This window comes from Salvelinus alpinus, chromosome 3, assembly GCF_045679555.1.
Source record: "Salvelinus alpinus chromosome 3, SLU_Salpinus.1, whole genome shotgun sequence".
Classification (NCBI taxonomy): domain Eukaryota; kingdom Metazoa; phylum Chordata; class Actinopteri; order Salmoniformes; family Salmonidae; genus Salvelinus; species Salvelinus alpinus.
The window spans coordinates 78296206-78312127 of record NC_092088.1 but is presented as its reverse complement, the minus strand read 5'-3'; the positions used below and the strand labels follow the sequence as shown (position 1 = coordinate 78312127).

Sequence of the window (15922 nt, the reverse complement as noted above, 5' to 3'; positions counted from 1 at the left end):
CTGCTGGAGGAAGAGTAGGAAGGATAGAGGGAGATATAGAGAGATAGAAGGGAAAGGGAGCTGCTGGGGGAAGAGTAGGAAGGAGAGGGAGATATAGAGAGATAGAAGGGAAAGGGAGCTGCTGGGGGAAGAGTAGGAAGGAGAGAGGGAGATATAGAGAGATAGAAGGGAAAGGGAACTGCTGGAGGAAGAGTAGGAAGGAGAGAGGGAGATATAGAGAGATAGAAGGGAAAGGGAGCTGCTGGGGGAAGAGTAGGAAGGAGAGAGGGAGATATAGAGAGATAGAAGGGAAAGGGAGCTGCTACAGTGTCACCAGCCCAAATACATCTGATTACTGGCTCTTCTCTGAGGTCAAGTCTTCACCTGGTCTCTTCTCTTCTTCTTCACAACAATGGGAGCTCTTCTTCTCTCCCTCACTTTTGGCAGAAGGAAGAACCATAATATAAGGTACTTTATAAAGAAAGCATAGAGTCTAGATTAATCACATAAAAGGAGGAGAGGAAAATGTCTGGTCTCTTTTCTCTCTTCCCTCTCTCCTCTCTCTCTCGCTCTCTCCTCTTCTCTCTCTTACTCCTCTCCTCTCTCTCTTCCCTCCCCCTCTCTTACCCCTCTCTTCCCTCTCTCCTCTCTCTCTCCCTCTCTCCTTCTCCTCTCTCCCCCCTCTTACCTCAATCCTCTCCTCTGTTTGCTGATTACAGCTGGGTGTGTGTTTTGTTCTGTCTCTGTAATTGTATGCTTTTAAAAGTCAGATTTCTCCTCTTGAATTTAAACCAAGAGGCTTCAAAGTGAGATGCTCCATTACTGAGGAGTTATCAAACAGGGCTGTGCTGTGGATACTAGACCAGATCCAGACCGTTCAGACGCACACACACAGAGAGACAGACACACACACACACACACAACATACACACACTGTCCTGAACCTAAAGGCTGTCTCAAGCCCCTCAGAGCTGGACATGAACAAAACAGACCATTTCAAACCTGAACGCACGCACACTACAACATCCAGTAGCCCTGAAGTCTACTCAAAAAAGAGAGCGACGTTCAAGAGACAATGATTTAATATTCACCACAGTGTCCAACTGACTCCTGAGCTTTGACTCACTCCTCTGCTGGCAAACAAAGGTCTGGGGAGCTGGCTAGGTCTCCCAGACGACGCCTTAGTGAAGTGAATAATGTTCACAATCCTGTCTAAGTGTTTCCCCTGGCTGTAATGGAATGAGTTCTCTTCATTATTACAGTCATTACATTCTGACACCATGCCACTGTGCTGTGCCCCTGTAATATGCCCCTGTAATGTGCCCCTGTGATGTGCCCCTGTGATGTGCCACTGTGATGTGCCACTGTGATGTGCCACTGTGATGTGCCCCTGTGATGTGCCCCTGTAATGTGCCCCTGTGATGTGCCCCTGTGATGTGCCACTGTGCGGTGCCCCTGTAATATGCCCCTGTGATGTGCCACTGTGATGTGCCCCTGTAATATGCCCCTGTAATGTGCCCCTGTGATGTGCCACTGTGATGTGCCCCTGTGATATGCCCCTGTAATGTGCCCCTGTGATGTGCCCCTGTAATATGCCCCTGTAATGTGCCCCTGTAATATGCCCCTGTGATGTGCCCCTGTGATGTGCCCCTGTAATATGCCCCTGTGATGTGCCCCTGTAATATGCCCCTGTGATGTGCCCCTGTAATATGCCCCTGTGCGGTGCCCCTGTAATATGCCCCTGTGATGTGCCCCTGTAATATGCCCCTGTAATGTGCCCCTGTAATATGCCCCTGTGATGTGCCCCTGTAATATGCCCCTGTAATGTGCCCCTGTAATGTGCCCCTGTGATGTGCCACTGTGATGTGCCCCTGTAATATGCCACTGTAATGTGCCCCTGTAATATGCCCCTGTAATGTGCCCCTGTGATGTGCCCCTGTAATGTGCCCCTGTGATGTGCCACTGTGATGTGCCACTGTGCGGTGCCCCTGTAATATGCCCCTGTAATGTGCCCCTGTGATGTGCCCCTGTAATGTGCCCCTGTGATGTGCCACTGTGCGGTGCCCCTGTGATGTGCCCCTGTAATGTGCCCCTGTAATGTGCCCCTGTGATGTGCCACTGTGATGTGCCCCTGTGATGTGCCACTGTGCGGTGCCCCTGTAATGTGCCCCTGTGATGTGCCACTGTGATGTGCCCCTGTAATATGCCCCTGTGATGTGCCACTGTGCGGTGCCCCTGTGATGTGCCCCTGTGCGGTGCCCCTGTGATGTGCCCCTGTGCGGTGCCCCTGTGATGTGCCACTGTGCGGTGCCCCTGTGATGTGCCCCTGTAATATGCCCCTGTGATGTGCCACTGTGATGTGCCCCTGTGATGTGCCCCTGTGATGTGCCACTGTAATATGCCCCTGTGATGTGCCACTGTGATGTGCCCCTGTGATGTGCCCCTGTGATGTGCCCCTGTGATGTGCCCCTGTAATATGCCCCTGTAATATGCCCCTGTGATGTGCCCCTGTGCCACTGTGCGTGCCCCTGTGATGTGCCCCTGTAATGTGCCCCTGTAATGTGCCCCTGTGATGTGCCCCTGTGATGTGCCCCTGTGATGTGCCACTGTGATGTGCCCCTGTAATATGCCCCTGTAATATGCCCCTGTGATGTGCCACTGTGATGTGCCACTGTGATGTGCCCCTGTAATGTGCCCCTGTAATGTGCCCCTGTAATATGCCCCTGTAATGTGCCCCTGTGATGTGCCCCTGTGATGTGCCCCTGTAATGTGCCCCTGTAATGTGCCCCTGTAATGTGCCCCTGTAATGTGCCCCTGTAATGTGCCCCTGTAATGTGCCCCTGTAATGTGCCCCTGTAATATGCCCCTGTAATGTGCCCCTGTAATGTGCCCCTGTGATGTGCCCCTGTGATGTGCCCCTGTGATGTGCCACTGTGCGGTGCCCCTGTAATGTGCCCCTGTAATGTGCCCCTGTAATGTGCCCCTGTAATGTGCCCCTGTGATGTGCCACTGTGATGTGCCACTGTGCGGTGCCCCTGTAATGTGCCCCTGTGATGTGCCCCTGTAATGTGCCCCTGTGATGTGCCCCTGTGATGTGCCACTGTAATATGCCCCTGTAATGTGCCCCTGTAATGTGCCCCTGTGATGTGCCACTGTGCGGTGCCCCTGTAATGTGCCCCTGTAATATGCCCCTGTAATGTGCCCCTGTGATGTGCCACTGTGCGGTGCCCCTGTAATATGCCCCTGTGATGTTCCACTGGGCTGTGCCCCTGTGATGTGCTTCTGTGATGTGCCACTGTGATGTGCCACTGTAATGTGCCCCTGTGATGTGCCCCTGTAATGTGCCCCTGTAATATGCCCCTGTGATGTGCCACTGTGCGGTGCCCCTGTGATGTGCCCCTGTAATATGCCCCTGTGATGTTCCACTGGGCTGTGCCCCTGTGATGTGCTTCTGTGATGTGCCCCTGTGGATGGACTCTGAAATCTTAGATTATTAAGTAGCCAATGTCACTAGGTGAGTGGATGGTAGCAATTAGATACCTCAAACTTAGCAATAGCGGTTACCTTGAATGAATGAATACTGATCTGAAGAGTTGACTGTAGCAATCCTGTGTATCTTGTTTGGTGTTTCTTGCATTGGTTTGATTGTGGTTAGAATCGTGAGTTCTTCCACCATGAACACATACAGCATACTTTCAAACAGCATACGTATGTTTGTAGATCCCCTGATGTGTTCACCATTTATCTGCCCTTGGTGGTCTGGAGTGTACACCCAAATGTGCTCCAACACCATATATACTGTAGTGCACTACTTTAGACCAGGGTCATATGAGTGCACTAGGGAATAGAGGGAATTGGGACGCAGTGTGTGTGTGGAGGGGCACTGTGGCTCTACCCAACAGGAGGGCCCCTGGGCCCCCTGTGTTCTCCAGCTGCAGATGGATTAAAGGCCTTGTTTAAATCTTCAGACCCCTCCTCTAGCTGCTGCTGTGCCCATCAGTTTCTCTTCGCCACTTGAATTACCTGCACAGAGCTGGGTAACTGTCAGCCATTACGGTGCAGACAGTCATACTGTGGCAGATGGCAGCAGGAGTGAATGAGGAGTGTAGTGGGCCTCTGGGGTAATAGCAGTCATTCTCTACTGACAGATTCATTCAGATGATTTGACCTTCAAATGTTTATTTTAAAACAAAAAGTATTATTATATTATATGTTATGCAATGATGTTTCTCTAGTGTGATGACTAATCATTCAAATGTCCCTTTCTCTCTCTTTTCATCCTTCTCTGCCCCTCCTCCCTTCCCCCTCCCTCCTCTACCCTCCTCCTGCCTCCTCCCTCCCTCCCTTGTCCCCCTTCTCCCTTGCTCCCTCCCTCCTCCTCCTCCTCCTGCTCCCTCCCTTCTCCTCTTGCCTCCTCCCTTCTCCCCTCTCCCCATCGCTACCTACCCCTCCCTCCCTTTCCACCCTTCTCCCTCGCTCCCTCCTTCCCCTCCTTCTCCCTCTCCCTCCTCCATCCATTCTCCCCCATCCCTCCATCTCCCTCCCGCCTCCTCTCCCTTCTTCCTTCCTTCCTTCCTTCCTCCCCCCTCCTCCTCCTCCCTCCCTGCTATAGATGGTTGTTCTGATGAACCCCACGGAGGATCCAGATAATATCCTGCGTGCTAACCGTTCCCGGGAGAAGACCTATATGTTCGACGTTGCATTTGACTGCTCAGCCAACCAGGAAGAGGTGTACAGAGCCACGACCAAGGGCCTGATCGAAGGCCTCATTTCCGGCTACAACGCCACTGTTTTTGCCTACGGACCCACAGGTTTGTCATAGCCGCCCTATCCTCTATTCTAATTGTGGGTGTGTGTCCTCTGTCCCTGTGTGTGTTGTCCTCGGGGCTGGTCTAAGTCTCTATTTACCACCCACTGGGCACCAGGGCTGGTCTAAGCCTATATCTACCAACCACTGGGCACCAGAGGAGAACTAAGCCTCTATTTACCACCCACTGGGCGGCAGGGGAGAACTAAGCCTCTATTTACCACCCACTGGGCACCAGGGGAGAACTAAGCCTCTATTTACCACCCACTGGGCACCAGGGGAGAACTAAGCCTCTATCGACCAAACAATGGGCGGCAGAGGAGAACATTACCCAGGAAATAACCAGCCTGGGGGTTGATGATCCTGACCACATGCCTTTTTATCCATGGTTATTTCTTGTTATGTATTTATCTAATTTCAGCGGTATGATCAAACTCATAAATCATGTAGTACGATCTTCCTTTTCCACTGTTTGATTAATGTGGTGGTTCTAGATTCTAATTAGTCTGATATGTTGGGAATGGGAATAGGTGTACGGTGCTTTCTCTCATTTTGCTTTTAATGGGAAGACAGGAAATGATGTCATATGTAGCACCAGACTGCTGAGATGCAGCGCTCAGACAGATGGTCAGACAGACAGTTAGACATCTTCCCCTCCATCCCTCCCTCCCTCCCTCCTTTCTTCCTCCTGTCTGTCTTTCCCTGTAGACTCACTGCTCTTAATCTCTGCTTGAATTAAACTAATTAAACTCAGTGTGTCACAGCCTTGTTGTCCAAAACTGAATTAAGACCTCTTGTGACCTGTCCTCCTCGACCAAAACAGGCATGATATCAGGAAATAAAGGTTGACTGGGGTTAAGCTTTCAACAAGAAGGCCTTTTAATATTGAGTTTAAAAGTCGTGTGCACACATACAAGGCCAAATAAATGAACTGAACTGACCTTAAAGCTACAATATGCAACAATTTGGGCGACCCAACCAAATGCTCATATAAATATGAGTTATAGGTCTTTCATTCCCATCTAAGAATCAGAAGATCTGTTCTATGTGTGCTTTTTCTTTGCTTCCCATTCTGAAGTTTTGTTTGTGCGTCTTTTACTTTCTGTTTTGTACACCAGCTTCAAACAGCTGAATATACAATATTTTTGGTTATGAAAAATATATAGTACCAGTCAAAAGTTTGGACACCTACTCGTTCAAGGGTTTTTCTTTATTTTTACTATTTTCTACATTTTAGAATAATAATGAATACATACAAATTATGAAATAATACATGGAATCATGTAGTAACTAAAAAAGTGTTATACAAATCAAAAGCTTACCTTAACATTGTGCTTATTTTGTATGATTAATTCCCAATTTCTTTTCAAGAACAATCATCATAATGAAAAGAAACCTTGACAAGGAGTGATGCCACCCTTCAAAGTAGCTACCCTTCAAAGTAGCCAGCCTTGATGACAGCTTTGCACACTCTTGGCATTCTCTCAACCAACTTCACCTGGAATACTTTTCCAACAGTCTTGAAGGAATTCCCACATATGCTGAGCACTTGTTGGCTGCTTTTCCTTCACTCTGCAGTCCAACTCATCCCAAACCATCTCATTTGGCTTGAGGCCGGGTGATTGTGGAGGCCAGGTCATCTGATGAGGCACTCCATCACTCTCCTTCTTGGTCAAATAGCCCTTACACAGCCTGGAGGTGTGTTGGGTCATTGTCCTGTTGAAAAACAAATGATAGTCCCACTAAGTGCAAACCAGATGGGATGGTGTATCGCTGTAGAACGCTGTGGTAGCCATGCTGGTTAAGTGTGCCTTGAATTCTAAATACATCACAGACAGTGTCATCAGAAAAGCACCCCCACACCATCACACCTCCTCCATGCTTCACGGTGGGAACCACGCATGCAGAGATCATCCGTTCACCTACTCTGCGTCTCACAAAGACACGGCGGTTGGAATCAAAAATCTCACATTTGGACTCATCAGACCAAAGGACAGATTTCCACCAGTCTATTGTCCATTGCTTGTGTTTCTTGGCCCAAGAAAGTCTCTTCTTATTATTGGTGTCCTTTAGTAGTGGTTTCTTTGCAGTAATTCGACCATGAAGGCCTGATTCATGCAGTTTCCTCTGAATAGTTGATGTTGAGATGTCTGTTACTTGAACTTTGTGAAGCATTTATTTGGGCTGCAATTTCTGAGGCTGGTAGCTCTAATGAACTTATCCTCTTCAGCAGAGGTAAATCTGGATCTTCCTTTCCTGTGGCGTCCTCATGAGATCCAGTTTCATCATAGTGCTTGATGGATTTTGCAACTGCACTTTTCTCTTCAATGCTGTGCAAGGCTGTTCAATGCTGTGCAAGGCTGTGCAACGCTGTTCAATGCCATTCAATGCCGTTCAATGCCATTCAATGCCATTCAATGCCGTTCAATTCCCTTCAATTCCCTTCAATGCTCTTCAATGCCGTTCAGTGCCGTTCAATGCCGTTCAATTCCCTTCAATGCCCTTCAATGCCGTTCAATGCCCTTCAATGCTCTTCAATGCCGTTCAGTGCCATTCAATTCTCTTCAATGCTGTTGTTTGGTATTGACACTATTATTCTCAAACTGAAAACTGTGATTGTGTGTGTGTGTGTGTGTGTGTGTGTGTGTGTGTGTGTGTGTGTGTGTGTGTGTGTGTGTGTGTGTGTGTGTGTGTGTGTGTGTGTGTGTGTGTGTGTGTGTGTGTGTGTGTGTGTGTGTGTGTGTGTGTGTGTGTGTGTGTGTGTAGGTTGTGGGAAGACCTTCACTATGTTAGGGACGGACAGAGAACCGGGGATCTACGTACGGACTCTAAATGACCTGTTCAAAGCCATCGAGGAGACCAGCGATGACATGCAGTACAACATCTCCATGTCATACCTGGAGGTGAGAATACATACTGTCTATGTTTGCATCCCAGGTTGAACCATATTCCCTACAGTGGGGAGAACAAGTATTTGATACACTGCCGATTTTGCAGATTTTCCTACTTAAAAAGCATGTAGAGGTCTGTAATTTTTATCATAGGTACACTTCAACTGTGAGAGACGGAATCTAAAACAAAAATCCAGAAAATCACATTGTATGATTTTTAAGTAATTAATTAGCATTTTATTGCATGACATAAGTATTTGATACATCAGAAAAGCAGAATGTAATATTTGGTACAGAATCCTTTGTTTGCAATTACAGAGATCATACGTTTCCTGTAGTTCTTGACCAGGTTTGCACACACTGCAGCAGGGATTTTGGCCCACTCCTCCATACAGACCTTCTCCAGATCCTTCAGGTTTCGGGGCTGTCGCTGGGCAATACGGACTTTCAGCTCCCTCCAAAGATTTTCTATTGGGTTCAGGTCTGGAGACTGGCTAGGCCACTCCAGGACCTTGAGATACTTCTTACGGAGCCACTCCTTAGTTGCCCTGGCTGTGTGTTTCGGGTCGTTGTCATGCTGGAAGACCCAGCCACGACCCATCATCAATGCTCTTACTGATAGAAGGAGGTTGTTGGCTAAGATCTCGCAATACATGGCCCCATCCATCCTCCCCTCAATACGGTGCAGTCGTCCTGTCCCCTTTGCAGAAAAGCATCCCCAAAGAATGATGTTTCCACCTCCATGCTTCACGGTTGGGATGGTGTTCTTGGGGTTGTACTCATCCTTCTTCTTCCTCCAAACACGGCGAGTGGAGTTTAGACCAAAAAGCTCTATTTTTGTCTCATCAGACCACATGACCTTCTCCCATTCCTCCTCTGGATCATCCAGATGGTCATTGGCAAACTTCAGACGGGCCTGGACATGCGCCTGCTTGAGCAGGGCGACCTTGCGTGCGCTGCAGGATTTTAATCCATGACGTCGTAGTGTGTTACTAATGGTTTTCTTTGAGACTGTGGTCCCAGCTCTCTTCAGGTCATTGACCAGGTCCTGCCGTGTAGTTCTGGGCTGATCCCTCACCTTCCTCATGATCATTGATGCCCCACGAGGTGAGATCTTGCATGGAGCCCCAGACCGAGGGTGATTGACCATCATCTTGAACTTCTTCTATTTTCTTCTATTTTCTAATAATTGCGCCAACAGTTGTTGCCTTCTCACCAAGCTGCTTGCCTATTGTCCTGTAGCCCATCCCAGCCTTGTGCAGGTCTACAATTTTATCCCTGATGTCCTTACACAGCTCTCTGGTCTTGGCCATTGTGGAGAGGTTGGAGTCTGTTTGATTGAGTGTGTGGACAGGTGTCTTTTATACAGGTAACGAGTTCAAACAGGTGCAGTTAATACAGGTAATGAGTGGAGAACAGGAGGGCTTCTTAAAGAAAAACTAACAGGTCTGTGAGAGCTGGAATTCTTACTGGTTGGTAGGTGATCAAATACTTATGTCATGCAATAAAATGCAAATGAATTACTTAAAAATCATACAATGTGATTTTCTGGATTTTTGTTTTAGATTCCGTCTCTCACAGTTGAAGTGTACCTATGATAAAATTTACAGACCTCTACATGCTTTGTAAGTAGGAAAACCTGCAAAATCGGCAGTGTATCAAATACTTGTTCTCCCCACTGTATATAGTGTACTACATTTCAAAGTAGTACACTATATAGGGAATAGGGTGCTATTTTGGGACACAACCTGTGTCTGTGTTTGTTTCTCGAATATCCTGACAACATGTCTAATGAAGAAGGTACAGTGATGCCGAAACGTTGGTGATTTACCCAATAAATGACTGGGAGTTTATATATACAGTGGGGAGAACAAGTATTTGATACACTGCCGATTTTGCAGGTTTTCCTACTTACAAAGCATGTAGAGGTTTGTAATTTTTATCATAGGTACACTTCAACTGTGAGAGACGGAATCTAAAACAAAAATCCAGAAAATCACATTGTATGATTTTTAAGTAATTAATTAGCATTTTATTGCATGACATAAGTATTTGATCACCTACCAACCAGTAAGAATTCCGGCTCTCACAGACCTGTTAGTTTTTCTTTAAGAAGCCCTCCTGCTCTCCACTCATTACCTGTATTAACTGCACCTGTTTGAACTCGTTACCTGTATAAAAGACACCTGTCCACACACTCAATCAAACAGACTCCAACCTCTCCACAATGGCCAAGACCAGAGAGCTGTGTAAGGACATCAGGGATAAAATTGTAGACCTGCACAAGGCTGGGATGGGCTACAGGACAATAGGCAAGCAGCTTGGTAAGAAGGCAACAACTGTTGGCGCAATTATTAGAAAATGGAAGAAGTTCAAGATGACGGTCAATCACCCTCGGTCTGGGGCTCCATGCAAGATCTCACCTCGTGGGGCATCAATGATCATGAGGAATGTGAGGGATCAGCCCAGAACTACACGGCAGGACCTGGTCAATGACCTGAAGAGAGCTGGGACCACAGTCTCAAAGAAAACCATTAGTAACACACCACGCCATCATGGATTAAAATCCTGCAGCGCACGCAAGGTCCCCCTGCTCAAGCCAGCGCATGTCCAGGCCCGTCTGAAGTTTGCCAATGACCATCTGGATGATCCAGAGGAGGAATGGGAGAAGGTCATGTGGTCTGATGAGACAAAAATAGAGCTTTTTGGTCTAAACTCCACTCGCCGTGTTTGGAGGAAGAAGAAGGATGAGTACAACCCCAAGAACACCATCCCAACCGTGAAGCATGGAGGTGGAAACATCATTCTTTGGGGATGCCTTTCTGCAATGGGGACAGGACGACTGCACCGTATTGAGGGGAGGATGGATGGGACCATGTATTGCGAGATCTTGGCCAACAACCTCCTTCCCTCAGTAAGAGCATTGAAGATGGGTCGTGGCTGGGTCTTCCAGCATGACAACAACCCAAAACACACAGCCAGGGCAACTAAGTAGTGGCTCCGTAAGAAGCATCTCAAGGTCCTGGAGTGGCCTAGCCAGTCTCCAGACCTGAACCCAATAGAAAATCTTTGGAGGGAGCTGAAAGTCCGTATTGCCCAGCGACAGCCCCGAAACCTGAAGGATCTGGAGAAGTTCTGTATGGAGGAGTGGGCCAAAATCCCTGCTGCAGTGTGTGCAAACCTGGTCAAGAACTACAGGAAACGTATGATCTCTGTAATTGCAAACAAAGGTTTCTGTACCAAATATTAAGTTCTGCTTTTCTGATGTATCAAATACTTATGTCATGCAATAAAATGCTAATTAATTACTTAAAAATCATACAATGTGATTTTCTGGATTTTTGTTTTAGATTCCGTCTCTCACAGTTGAAGTGTACCTATGATAAAAATTACAGACCTCTACATACTTTGTAAGTAGGAAAACCTGCAAAATCGGCAGTGTATCAAATACTTGTTCTCCCCACTGTATATGACCCACAAGACTTTGAGTTCGTCTAAGGTCACCAACAGTGATGTAGTCACCGTATAGTATACTAACTTAGAACCACCACTGTGTTTCACTTTATTCAATGGTTCAGGGTGATAGTCATGTAGATGAAAGTGTCAACAAACTATGACAACCGCTTCTGATAAGACTAAAACAACATAACCACTGACTGAGGTCAATAGTGGCTGTGTTTGCTGGAAAATAGACAATGATGGACTTGTTTGTAGAGTGGTTTCTTGCGTCTCGTTGGCTGAGAGATTATCTGTGTGGCCATGTGATAGGATAATAAAGTTCTGATAAAAGATAGTGGTCGGTCTGTGCCAGTGTGCCTGTGCATCTGTGTGCCTGTGCATCTGTGTGCCTGTGCGTCTGTGTGCCTGTGTGTCTGTGTGTCTGTGTGTCTGTGTGCCTGTGTGCCTGTGTGTCGGTGTGTCTGTGTGTCTGTGTGCCTGTGTGCCTGTGTGCCTGTGTGCCTGTGTGTCTGTGTGCCTGTGTGCCTGTGTGCCGGTGTGTCGGTGTGTCTGTGCGTCGGTGCGTCTGTGTGTCGGTGTGTCTGTGTGTCTGTGTGCCTGTGTGGACTAGTCAGATATTGACACTGATTGCAATGCTACAAACTACCAACAGAGCCATATATATATATATATATATATGCACAATGTCAAAGCCCTTGATATTGGAACCTAAAAAGGATGCCCATCTGTTTAAGAGAGCCTCAAAACAGATTACAGCATCCATTCTTGTACCACATATCACATTGATTCCCTATCTCTTTAATTCAGATTGATTTACACTGCTTTGTCAGTATTTGAAAGTGATTCATTTTGTCTGCAAGCTTAGCTTAACATTGTGCTTATTTTGTATGATTAATTCCCAATTTCTTTCCAAGAACAATCATCATAATGAAAAGAAACCTTGACAAGGAGTGATGCGATGGTAGCAACCTTCATGATTATGGTTGATAACATAATGGTATTCCTTCTAAGCAAACAGTGACGCATGCAGAGATTCACTCTAAGTTGTTCATCCTGTCTTCATATAGACAGAAAGAGACAGATGATAGACAGCTCTTTATTAAAAAGACCAGAAATGGAAAGAACGCTCAATCAGCCAAAGACGTCCAGCAGAGAAATATTTCTAGAGTAGAATGAGCGACAGCCAGTGTCCTTGTGTTTGGAAGAAATTAGCATTGATTACAGAATGCATAAGACATGGAAATTACATAATGCCATTGATTTGAAGTTTGACACTTGCTATCTTATGATTCAACTACAAGCTATTCTGTAAGCTATTATTCTACATGCTATTATTCTACAAGCTATTCTGTAAGCTATTATTCTACATGGTATTATTCTACATGCTATTATTCTACATGCTATTATTCTACAAGCTATTCTATAAGCTATTATTCTACATGGTATTATTCTACAAGCTATTCTATAAGCTATTATTCTACAAACTATTCTACAAGCTATTCTATAAGCTATTATTCTACAAGCTATTCTATAAGCTATTATTCTACATGGTATTCTTCTACATGCTATTATTCTACAAGCTATTCTATAAGCTATTATTCTACATGGTATTATTCTACAAGCTATTCTATAAGCTATTATTCTACATGGTATTATTCTACAAGCTATTCTATAAGCTATTATTCTACATGGTATTATTCTACAAGCTATTCTATAAGCTATTCTACAAGCTATTCTATAAGCTATTATTCTACATGGTATTCTTCTACATGCTATTATTCTACAAGCTATTCTATAAGCTATTATTCTACATGGTATTCTTCTACATGCTATTATTCTACAAGCTATTCTATAAGCTATTATTCTACATGGTATTCTTGTACATGCCAGTATTCTACAAGCTATTCTATAAGCTATTATTCTACATGGTATTCTTCTACATGCTATTATTCTACAAGCTATTCTACTACAAGCTATTCTATAAGCTAATATTCTACAAACTATTCTATAAGCTATTATATAAGCTATTATTCTACACGCTATTCTACTACAAGCTATTCTATAAGCTATTCTATAAGCTATTATTCTACAAGCTATTCTGTAAGCTATTCTATAAGCTATTCTTCTACAAGCTATTCTTCTACAAGCTATTCTTCTACAAACTATTATTCTACAAGCTATTCTATAAGTTATTATTCTACAAGCTATTCTTCTACAAACTATTCTTCTACAAGCTATTCTATAAGCTATTCATCTACAATTTATTTTACAAGCTATTCTACTACAAGCTATTCTATAAGTTATTATTCTACAAGCTATTCTTCTACAAACTATTCTTCTACAAGCTATTCTATAAGCTATCCATCTACAAGTTATTCTACAAGCTATTCTACTACAAGCTATTCTATAAGCTATTCTATAAGCTATTCTTCTACAAGCTATTCTTCTACAAACTATTCTTCTACAAACTATTCTTCTACAAGCTATTCTATAAGTTATTATTCTACAAGCTATTCTTCTACAAGCTATTCTATAAGCTATTCATCTACAAGTTATTTTACAAACTATTCTTCTACAAGCTATTCTATAAGTTATTATTCTACAAACTATTCTTGTACAAACTATTCTTCTACAAGCTATTCTATAAGTTATTATTCTACAAACTATTCTTCTACAAACTATTCTTCTACAAGCTATTCTATAAGTTATTATTCTACAAACTATTCTACTTCAAGCTATTCTTCTACAAGCTATTCTACAAGCTATTCTACTACAAGCTATTCTACAAGCTATTCTTCTACAAGCTATTCTACAAGTTATTATTCTACAAACTATTCCTCTACAAGCTATTCTATAAGTTATTATTTTACAAGTTATTCTTCTACAAACTATTATTCTACAGGCTATTCTTCTACACGCTATTTTACAAGCTATTCTACAAACTATTCTTCTACAAGCTATTCTATAAGTTATTATTCTACAAACTATTCTTCTACAAACTATTCTTCTACAAGCTATTCTATAAGTTATTATTCTACAAACTATTCTTCTACAAACTATTCTTCTACAAGCTATTCTATAAGTTACTATTCTACAAGCTATTCTTCTACAAACTATTATTCTACAAGCTATTCTACAAGCTATTCTACAAGCTATTCTACAAGCTATTATTTTACAAGCTATTCTACAAGCTATTTTACAAGCTATTCTTCTACAAGCTATTCTACAAGCTATTTTTCCTCAAGCTATTCTACTATCTACAAGCTATTATTTTACAAGCTATTCTACAAGCTATTTTACAAGCTATTCTTCTACAAGCTATTCTACAAGCTATTTTTCCTCAAGCTATTCTACTACAAGCTATTCTACTACAAGCTATTCTACTACAAGCTATTCTACTACAAGCTATTATTCTACAAGCTATTCTACAAGCTATTCTACAAGCTATTCTTCTACAAGCTATTCTACAAGCTATTTTTCCTCAAGCTATTCTACTACAAGCTATTCTACTACAAGCTATTATTCTACAAGCTATTATTCTACAAGCTATTTTTCCTCAAGCTATTCTACTACAAGCTATTCTACTACAAGCTATTATTCTACAAGCTATTCTACAAGCTATTCTACAAGCTATTCTACAAGCTATTATCCTACAAGCTATTCTACAAGCTATTCTTCTACAAGCTATTCTACAAGCTATTTTTCCTCAAGCTATTCTACTACAAGCTATTCTACTACAAGCTATTCTACTACAAGCTATTCTACTACAAGCTATTATTCTACAAGCTATTATTCTACAAGCTATTATTCTACAAGCTATTATTCTACAAGCTATTCTACTACAAGCTATTATTCTACAAGCTATTATTCTACAAGCTATTCTACAAGCTATTCTACAAGCTATTATTCTACAAGCTATTCTACAAGCTATTATTCTACAAGCTATTATCCTACAAGCTATTCTACTACAAGCTATTCTACTACAAGCTATTCTACTACAAGCTATTATTCTACAAGCTATTCTACAAGCTATTCTACAAGCTATTCTACAAGCTATTATCCTACAAGCTATTCTACAAGCTATTCTTCTACAAGCTATTCTACAAGCTATTTTTCCTCAAGCTATTCTACTACAAGCTATTCTACTACAAGCTATTCTACTACAAGCTTTTCTACTACAAGCTATTGTTCTACTAGCTATTCTTCCACAAGTTATTCTACTACAAGATATTCTACAAGCTATTCTACTACAAGCTGTTCAACTACAAGCTGTTCTGCAAGCTATTATTCTTCAAGCTATTCTACTACTAGCTATTATGCTACAGGCTATTCTACTACAAGCTATTCTATAAGTTATTCTACAATCTATTATTCTCCAAGCTATTCTACTACTAGCTATTCTACTCAAGCTATTCACAAAGCTATTCCACAAGCTATTATACTTCAAGCTATTCTACAACAAGCTATTCTATGAGCTATTCTACAAGCTATTCTACTACTAGCTATTCTACTACAAGCTGTTCTACAAGCTATTATTCTACAAGCTATTCTACTACAGGCTATTATTCTACAAGCTATTCTACTACAAGCTATTCTACAACAAGCTATTCTATGAGCTATTCTACCAGCTATTCTACTTCAAGCTATTCTACTACAAATGATTCTACAAGCTATTCAACGACAAATTATTCTTTAAGCTATTCTACTACAAGTTATTCTACTACAAGTTATTCTACAAGGTATTCGTCTTCAAGCTATTCTACAAGCTATTATTCTACAAGCTATT

At 43.1% G+C, this 15922-nt stretch overlaps 1 protein-coding gene across 1 annotated transcript in view; it reads left to right on the top strand.

Moving 5' to 3' along the window:
- Nucleotides 1–15922, top strand: part of LOC139571404 (kinesin-like protein KIF19) — a 74491-nt gene that overhangs the window by 40997 nt on the left and 17572 nt on the right. Inside the window, exons 3-4 of the mRNA XM_071394246.1 lie at nt 4592–4790; nt 7553–7689. Coding sequence (XP_071250347.1) covers nt 4592–4790; nt 7553–7689 — 336 coding nt within the window. The remainder of the gene's footprint in view (nt 1–4591; nt 4791–7552; nt 7690–15922) is intronic.